Raw genomic sequence first — 10,162 nt, 5'->3', positions numbered from 1 at the left:
TCAAAGGCCCAACCGCAAGGCAGCTGTGTTCGGCATTACCATGCATTACCATTTCTACGGAACAAGTCGCCACATGTTCCAACCTCCAACCTGGAGGGTCGGGAGATTGTGTTTGACAACCTGGTGTGAGAAACTCTGTGCGTGCCGCGGGGGCGCCCCTCAGTATAGCTCAGTGAGTCGCTGAGGTGAGCAAGTCGTCACACCACGGTAGGGTCCAGCCTGTTTGTGAATGATTAACCTTGCGTGCGATGTTTGGTAATCAGAACGCTCTGGGGTCTGAGGAAGGGGAGCTGTCTGAGGGAATGCTGTAAGATAAGAACTTCTTAAAACTCATTCCATTTTGTTTGACAAGGGCCCGGAGTCCCAATGACTTTCAACAGCTTCTGTCTTGGCCTGACAACCTGGAAATATCCGAGCAATCCTAATCTCATCAAGTTGCACGTCAGCTAGGCACTAGAAGGGCCCACAAAGTGAGCAGTCTGGTTCACACCCAGGGACGTGGATTGATTGGTTTTTAGGGTATTTTTATTGCCTACCTTTTTCGTATTAATCAGAACCGTTTTCCACCTTTCTATTTTAGCCCTCCCAACCACTACAATGGTGTACTCACCATCGTAATGTACCCGAAAATCGTATTCTTTGGTCAAGTGACAAAATGTGAATTACTTTCCATTTCGTCTTCACGATGGTTAAGGGAAAATTCCAGGACTACCTTCCAACAAGAGGAAATTCGTGGACTTACAGCTGCCTACATTGCCGTGCTCACTTGGCCCGACATGAGGATCTTATAAGCAAGTCTTTCCAGGGTAGTCAAGGTCGGGCGTATCTTTTCAATCAGGTCAGTCCGGTACAGTTATCATAGCATTTCTCGCATTTTTGTCCCGCAAAACTTAACTTCCCTACAAATTTCATCATGACTGCCTAAGGTTTTTCATCAACCTTCCAAGTAATGTCATGTTAGGAAAAAACACTTTGATATCTTGGAACGAGAGGCGGTCTTGTTGGTACGTTCAGTTTAAGGGGAATATAAACGAGAATTTCCCTTGAGTCTCCCTTTAACACGGTCTCATTTTGTAAATGAGTTCTCACTGAGTTCTTTTAACAACCTGGCGTGGCAGTCAGGTACCGTAGGTGTGTTGCAGCCAAACGATTATTTATTATTTATTTGTGACGTACTATGGGTGAGATGGCCCAAGTGGTAAGAGCGCGAATCTACTGACCGGAAGGTCCGTGGTTCGTACCCGACCTCTACCTCTCGACTTCCCCTGTCTAGACTTGGGCAATCTGACAGTATCCCAGCCCTCGTGCTTCCTTCGGGTGGCATGGCAGCTAGGCACGGTGTGACGTACTGCATACTTACCACTGTCCCGGAGGAATGTTCAGTGCCATTAGGCCCCACTAAGCTATTTTTCCTCTCAGTGCCAACAATTTTAAAAACTTGGGAACCAAATCTGACTGCATCTTGCCTCGATTGAACTTCTGATATTAGTATGAGCTTGCACATAAAACTACGCCTCACAAAATACTTCGCCTGCAACCTCTCCTGGTCAGCTCATGCCAAACTTCTCCCGAATTCTGCCCCTGGGGGGGTGTTGTTCCGCATGAATGTCAACTTGGTCCTGCTCCGGCTTGAGGCCTCTCATCCCCACTCTACTCTATTCGGGACTTTGCCACCCCCTTACTAATAACCTGTGCAGACTAACTGTCGGAACGTGCAGTATGTCGCTTTGTTTTACTGCCACTTTCACTAGAGGTGTTGGTTCTTCTACCTCAACATATCAAACTTACAACCTGCCCATTTAATTCCAGCAGTCCTTTCAAAATTTTGATTGCCAGCTGTACGGCTAAACAGCTAGCCCATTCCTTCCTCGGAACAGTCCCTCTCTGGAACTCCTCACCGCTTTCTGCTGTTCCAAACTCATCCAAACAGCAGGTCTTCGAACATCGAGTCAATGTTTATCTGTTCACTCCGTACTATCTTTTGCGCACTTCGCTAATTCTCGACGTATGTTCTGAGAAGTACGAACCTTCCCCCCTCTGTAATCCACTTTCCCTTGTAATAGAAAATCGGGGATTCTGTTGACGAGACGGCAATCGATGGTGATCCCCCACTTCTGTGGTGTCGGTCCCTTCATGCTTCCATATTCCGTGTTTCGTTTCTCGTGTCCATCGCTTGCTGACCACAAAGAGACTGGACCTTACCAATATTTTGACGGTTTATGTGCCTCCGTCACTCGTTGAGCTATGCTGTCCGTGTGACACACGTAGAGTCTCATACCAGGTTGGTCAGTGCTTAGAGCTAGGTACAACATGGTGACCTGGTCCTCCAGGTCACGGTCCTTAAAAAATGTAATACACTAGCATTCCCTGCCAAACACCGCAGCCTTGCGGCCATGGCTTTGAACAGAAGGCTTTGGTTGAGGACCTTAGCCCCCAGTCCAGATCTGGATACCCTGGCATTATCCCAGCTTGCATACAACCACAACTTCTACAGCCAAAAATATTGTCATGTAACAACAGACGCCGCATGGTGTCATCAACCGAGTCGCTTTACTTGCTGCATAGGACCGGTTGGCGAAACTAGACTACTGCTGACATTTTCTTCCTTGCTCTTTCCCATACTTTTTCTTCCCCTTCTTCCCACCCCATGAATAACTCTCCCTTGTAGGCCCAATAACTAGGACTGATGAATCCGTTCGTCCGGCATCGGCTTTACAAGGAACATCGCGTCATTTGGCGCTGATATCTTCAGGCATCTCGAAATCAATATTCAAGCTTCGACGCCCAGTCAATCTAGATTGTTTCGATGTCTGAAGCAAGCAGGACAACAAGCCGCTGGACTCGCTTGATATCGATGTGTGCTGTGTATCAGAAACGAATACAAGATTCAAGCTAATTGTTTGAGCTAACCATCCCATCATCCTCCACTCGCTTCCGACTGCGCGTCTCTGGTGATCCAGAGGCTGCTGCGGCAAGATGTGCGGGGGTTGGTATAGTCCCAATTCACCGGAGGGATCCTTGCTTATCTGGATGCCTGTAGACAGTCGCTTCTGTGCGGCTCGTCCGTCAACGTCCGTGGATTCTCACAAGTGAAAAGTTTACCGTTGTCTGTTTATCGTGTTCCCTTACTTCTCAACCGACTGCAAGTTCAATACTATCAACGACAATTTTTAAGACGCCTTCAGTGCTCTCTTACGGCGGATGTTATTGGATATTATGGATACTGTTGTGGTTTCCGGGCCCCCTGACTTGAATTGGACTCGCTAATCATTGACTAGTGCGAACGACCATTCTTGGTATATGGTGACTGTAGACCGTCTTCATTCGGCACAGACTCCATATATAACCAACATTGTCTGGCTAAGTGATGCCCGCCACAGACTCATTTTGGTTACATCGTCACCAGTTACCGATGTGGTCGCTCAATCGCCGTTTGCTGTTCGTTTCGGAACACTTTTGTGGATTCGGTCCCATACACTCCTCTCTTCTTTCTTCAGGGTCGCGCATGGGGCAGACAACTGGCTTCATCATCATCATCATCATCATCATCATCATCATCATCATCATCATCATCGACAGCATGACACCAGTCTTCAACACCGATGCTTCACTGCCGTACAACCATGATGTATTTGAAGGCCTTACCGTAAAGAAAAGAGTAAAGGTGGACGGGGAAGGGACTTAGCGCTAGCTTGCCACAATCATTCCGTGGTGCTTACACCTCCAGACATTCACTCAGACAATCCGGATAGAAACTGACAACAACAACATGGAAAACAGCACTCTCTTCGGCAAACAATGGTTCGGGATATGCAACAGATGTCCGAACCAACACAGCCCCTGGTGCTGGACACATTCTTCAATCAAAGTGCCCATTGCACAACCGAAAACTCGCTTCCTAATTGCCTCGTTACGCATACGCCAACACCAACCCATACGAGATATGGTTCTGAGACGACGAGTGTGGAACACCTGAAGACGTCTCAGTTTCGCTGCTCGAACAGGCCAAGTCTCACAGTCAACAACACTGGCCTTCAACACACGACAACCGGCTTAGCAACCGAGAGGTTGGAAGATTCTAAAGTTTAATGGATTTTGGACTCTTCCAGTTTCTCAATCATCAGATGTCAATTCGCACTGGGACGAGCGGTTTGAGTGACAATTATCGCAGTCTTCTGTTGTTGCTCAGTCGAAGTCCAGAAATGTACTGGAACCGTGAACGGTGAATCTCGAACACATACGGCCTCGGAGGTTTATGATTGCATGTGTTCTCTCAGGCTCCACCGAGCTCCTAGTCTCTCATCCTCATTGTTCGAGAATGAGGGTGAATTCATCAGTCAGCGCGTGTCCAACCTAATTGCCTTCAGTTTGGAAAAGGAAACGGTCCCAGACAACTGGAGACGGTCCGGAGGTACTGCGTAATAGTTCCCGGCACGCTGATGACGAAGGCTGATTGGAGCATGAATGAAAGATAATGAAAGAAGCTATGCTTGTAGCTGTTAGGACCATCTGCTTAAGCTATCCGACGTGACCAAATGGCCGTTGGATTTCACTGACATTAGAATAATTGCTGTCAGAAAAGTCATATGAGCAACTAACGACCACGATGGCACATACAAGTCCCTCATACACCAGACATTCAAGGGCTTGAAGTTTGACAGAGCTCTCATCCAGAATGTGGAGAAGGCTTTCACTTCAGGCAACGCCCGCACCCAGTTTTATCTGATTGGATCAACAGGCCAAGAGAAGGCAAGTGAAAGCCAACTGATTTATGAAGAAGATGGATGATGGGAGACGATGTAAAGCACGGTTTAGCTGAACCCCTTCAAAGCGGCCCTTCTGGCAATCCAACGGACCTGAATGGGACGTGGACACCAGTCCGCCATCAGCAGCGTGATATACTTTTCCTTCAACGCGACAGGGAACTCCGGCTGGATTGTCCGCGCCGTGCACTTTTCAGAAATGTTGGTGAAACCCAGGTGATCGGTCTGACAACCCTACTTGAAATTCTCTGGGAGAAACTCAGAAGATCGATGCGGTTTGGTGAAACCAGGTGATCGGTCTGACAACCCTACTTGAAATTCTCTGGGAGAAACTCAGAAGATCGATGCGGTAGAAAGCTTCAACCATTATTCCAATTGCTAGAAAGGACACAAGTGTATCATACAACAGCCATCATGATACCAGCTTGGCAGCCGTAGTCTCGAAGATTCTCGCTCGTGTTTCATTGCGCAGGTTGATCGATAACCGAGAGGAAAATTTAAGAATCAGGCTAGCCGAGGATTTATTGGCCGTATCTTTACTTTGAGATGGCTTGTTGAACAGATCTATTCAGACGTCCAACGATGATCTGTTTTCATATCCTGAAGGTTATTTTTAACTTTGTCGATCGTCAGGAATTACGGCGCAGACCACTGACAGAATTTCCCTCCTAAATTCTTGCACCTCCCGTTTAGCTGTAACACCATTTCGGTGCCTAACTGCCATGCCACCCGAACGAATCATGAGGACTGAGATATTGACATATTGTGCCAGCCAAGACAGGAGCAGTCGCGATGCCGTGGTTGGGTTTGAACCACGGACCTTCCGGTCAGCCAGTTCGCACCTTAACCACCGGGCCTTTTGAACGCTGTGAATTAAGATCCATTTTGAATTTACCCTATGTTGTTGTATATGTTCCAACGGACTGGGTGAAAAGGAGGTCACTTCTCGAGCCGAAAACGCCAGAATAGCTTTTGCAAACCTTCGGCATCCATGGTGCCAGTATGCCGTCACTTTGTCTGTCAAGGGAGAAGTATACTTTGTAGCAGTGAGATCCATACTGCTCTACTGATCGGAAACAAGGTCTCCACACGTAGATGTCCGGAAGCTTTGTGTTTGACCATTAGAAGCATTGATGATGTCTAGTGCTGGGGTACGCCGGACCGTTTTCGGTATCAGGATCTCTCCCGCGACGGACGAGCTGGTTAGGACATGTACTTCAGTCTTTCTCCTAAAAATCTTTGTCCAACCTTGAAAAAGGTCGTGAGACGCACATTCTATGGCCTGGCAGCGGTGTCTGAAAACAATAACCGGTAAACTTACTCGGGTTGACAACTGCCGTTTCCCTGAATGGTGACCCCGTGACTCAACCCATCAATTGTCAATGTCACTGGTAGACGCGGCCAGTGAAGCTCCTTCTTTAAACTACTGCTTTCAATATGTAGCTACCCACATTATCTGACTGCTAACTCCAACCAGCTGAATATACCATCGCCTCCAATACCTAGTTGTATCTTCTCCGTAGCAGCTGGAACCAAGACACTTGTATCGTTCAGCTGTAGCACCCTTCCGGTGCCTAACTGCCGTGCCACCCGAAGGTTGCACGAGGGCTGGGATACAGCCTGGTTGCCCAATCCTAGACAGGGGAAGTCGAGAGGTAGAGGTCGGGTTCGAATCATGGGTCTTTCGGTCAGTGAGTTCGCGCTCTAACCGCTTAAGCCATCTCGCCCCCACTTGTGTGGTCTGCAGCGGACTGACAACTGACTGACAACCTCATCTTTCGGTTCGCTCTCTCAGTCGGACTGAAAACCAACATTGAGGAGATGAAACGCCTCCTACAACTCACAGACCAGATCCCTAGACCGCTTTCGGTGACCAGGTGGTTGATTGACCAAGCCCTCGTCTTCATCTACCTTTGCCCCAGTATGCTCTGTAATGGCCAGGCGTTCTACGCCAACCTGAAAAATCGCTTTTTTACACTTGAGAAATGCACCATGGGAACAGCATGAGGTCGGTTTAAAGACCGAGGCGCGCTTGTACCAACCTGCCAGCCATTCTATTGATACTATACGCTCGCGGGACCTGGCCCTCAAACTGCTAAAGATCATCGGAGCCGCCTGATGTCTCCTGGGTTGATCGTCTCTCCAATTAAACAGCACACAGAGGGTTATGCCCAACAGAAAGACTTAACACAGTAATCCAATGGCTTACAGTGGCCAGCACCCAACCGATGAAGCTACTGCTGCCTGCTTCTCCATGCTTCGGCTGGCGGTGTGGACAAGTCAAAGGATGCCTCAACATATTTAAAAACCGCACTCGATAAACTGGATCTCCAAAACGTCCATGGTTTGTTTTAGATTATATAGTACTTTGGCTGTCACGATCCAAGACAGTAGAGTCGATTCACCCACAGGTGTTGCTTCAGCTCCAAATCCAACGGTAACTGAATGTTGTCACTGACCATCCCCGGAGAGTTCCAATCCAAGTCATAACAACAGAAATGACAGCCGGCATAACAGCAGAAGTAAAAATTATCCGCCAGGTTGCGTGCGACAAGCCTATCTATCCTATCTGTATCGTTATCGTCTGTGACCGGTACCTGGTATGTAGTTGTTCCAGGATAGACCCCTTGCAGAGGGGCGAGATTGCCCAAGTGGTTAGAGCGGGGATTTACTGACCGGAAGCCCCGTGGTTCGAACCCAACCTCTGCCCCTCGACTTTCCGCTGTCTGGGCTTGGGCAACCTGGCAGTATCCCAGCCCTCGTGCTCCCTTGTTGTAGCATGGCAGCTAGGCACCGAAATGTGTTACGGCTGAACGAACAAGAGACCCTTCGTAATCATTAATCAAACTCCTGAGTAGAGAAAGAAGCCACGCGCCTGCCATACATATGACAGTAGCGTAAAGCCAACTGCCCAATGCTCGTGATGATACACATACTAAACTCCTTCCTTTCCTGGTCCCAATCCAACCTCCTAGTTGATCTGGACCGCGCCTCGTGCAGTCCAAGAAGAATTGTTTCTTGTCTCAGTTCGTGTGTGTCACAGTGTGCATCCGTGGTAGCGCACGTTGTTCGGGATGTTCCTTGTTCGATCGTGACTTCCATGTAGTTTACTAAGCTTCGTAAATTACCTCTCGTGTTCCTCTTTTCTGCTCTGCAGAACCAACAACTATTCAACTATGCATAGCGCACGTGACTATGAGAATTTCTTCGGCCACTTGAAATGACGGTTTGTTCATACAAATCTAACCTCGCATGGAATCAGGCAATGAGATTTAACCGACAGAAAAAACCGACAAGAATTTGTTAACAGTCTGTGCAGTCGGTCATAAATGTTGCTTCGAGAGTAGCCTCATCGGTACTTAGAATAAGGGACTGCTTTGACTAACATGACAAATAGGGATACTACGAGAGTATGGTGAGCCACAGTTCCTCACTCTGTTCATGAAACTGCATATAGGATGCGACATAGTTTGTCCACAGCGTCGTAGTTGTTGACGCGGCATGTTAATTTGTGGCAATCTACCGCCTCAGTAGCTACTACTCGCTGTTTTTTTCGTGGGACCCCTCTGTCCTGCGATGGCGTGAAGAAAACTTCGAGGTGGACAAATTATGAGTCGGCAGAAGGGTATGAAAGAGATCACAAGGAATTTAAGTGTTGTTGGCGCGGTCCACCTTCCAGAATGAGTCCTTGTGACGCCCTCCCTGTACTTGGCTGGAGGTGTTCGTGTTGTCAGTTTCTTTCCAAGTTGTCTGATTGAGTGCTTGAACGTATAGTCACCTCAGAATGTTTGTGACGGGCCAGCATCAGATCTCTCCCACACCTGTTTTCACTTTAAAGCTTTAAGTATGATTGAATAAACCTTGTGACTGTACGTCTGCAGCAAGCGTTTCGCACCAGCCTTTTTTGAGATTTCGAGTCTTCAACTTGTTAGATTGTTTACATCTTCATTCTGCCAAGGAAGAGACTAAAAACCTCACTTAGCTTCATCACCTTATTTGGCGCTGCCTGTGTCAATGACCGAATCTCCGCGTTCGACGCGATCAGCACGCGTGGCACGACGGGTGGACAGCAAACTTTATTTTGCTATTCCGCCCTTCGTTTGAACAATCTTCGATCTGCTAAGAAAAGTGAAGAGACCGAGGTATTGCTGTCGTGTGAAGGATTGTAACAGTGTTGTTCAACCGATTAGATAGACAACTCTAGGACCTGCAGTGGATTCTACCTAGACAGAAACTGAGTGAAAACAACGTCCGTATTTGACCCGTTTTCCATCTGGTCCTGCCAACCCGTTACCGTACGTTTGCTAAGGCGCGTGGTTCGAACCCAATTTGTGCATCTGGGCTAATTCCATATAGGCATGGGCAACCCGAGAGTATCTCAGCCCTCGTGCTTCTCCCGGGTGGTGTGGCAGCTAGGCAACGAAGGGATACTACAGCCGAACGATTTATGATGAGTGGCTGCGTTCACAGAGAAACTAGCACCTCGTCCCAATCACCGGACCAAATATGGGATATGAAAAACAGGCAGTGGCTAAGGCTCTATTTTGTCGTGTGTTCGTGTGCATCCCACCAGTCCAGCTTGTGTGTGATGGTTGTGGGTCTGAGAATAGTGACACTAGAGGACCGACCGAAGCCGAACGACATTGGAACAATAATGTGTCGTTCTTGGCGTCAGACTGTCCACCACCAACTCGATTCTTGCGGAGATTTTATACCATGTAAACAAATGCAAGGGGTCGAAGAGGTTCAAAGATAACCGCTATGCCGATCTGTCGACGTATTCGTAAACTATATGAACACAAACATACCAACGATGCCTCCTCGACTGAAGACCGAACGTCTTCACACTCGGCGAACAGATCAATCGGCCATCTGATCAACCATCAACCATCCTGTCATCATCATCATCATCATCGACAGCATGACACCAGTCTTCAACACTGATGCTTCACTGTCGTACAACCATGATGTATTTGAAGGCCTTACCGTAAAGAAAAGAGTAAAGGTGGACGGGGAAGGGACTTAGCGCTAGCTCGCCACAATCATTCCGTGGTGCTTACACCTCCAGACATTCACTCAGACAATCCGGATAGAAACTGACAACAAGAACGCTGCCAACTGACATCGGTTGGCAGCCATATCTTGTAGTGTTTCCAACCATGCACAGTGAGGATCACGCGGTCCCCACCCTGAAAGGCGAGTGGCACCGACAGCGCCCAAGCGTTTCGTGATCTCCTTCATACTCTTCTGCCAAGTCAAGGGTTGGCCACCTTTCTGTTTACGCCACCCTGAATTGGGCATGAAAAACAGCACTCTCTTCGGCAAACGATGGTTCGGCATAAGTAACACGTCCCAACCAACGCAGCTTCTGGTGCTGGACACATTCTTCAATGGAAGTA

At 48.1% G+C, this 10,162-nt stretch overlaps 1 protein-coding gene across 1 annotated transcript in view; it reads left to right on the top strand.

Annotated features, from left to right (window-relative positions):
- Window positions 1-578: 578 nt before the first annotated feature.
- The window catches only part of T265_08571 (hypothetical protein), a gene marked incomplete at both ends in the record, with an annotated part of 17,553 nt that continues 7,969 nt past the window's right edge, over window positions 579-10,162 (top strand). Inside the window, one exon of the mRNA XM_009174416.1 lies at window positions 579-838. Coding sequence (XP_009172680.1) covers window positions 686-838 — 153 coding nt within the window. The remainder of the gene's footprint in view (window positions 839-10,162) is intronic.

Source organism: Opisthorchis viverrini (genome assembly GCF_000715545.1).
Source record: "Opisthorchis viverrini unplaced genomic scaffold opera_v5_228, whole genome shotgun sequence".
NCBI classification, from domain to species: domain Eukaryota; kingdom Metazoa; phylum Platyhelminthes; class Trematoda; order Opisthorchiida; family Opisthorchiidae; genus Opisthorchis; species Opisthorchis viverrini.
Note: the sequence above shows the minus strand (reverse complement) of the source record. Positions and strands in the feature narration are given on the sequence as shown.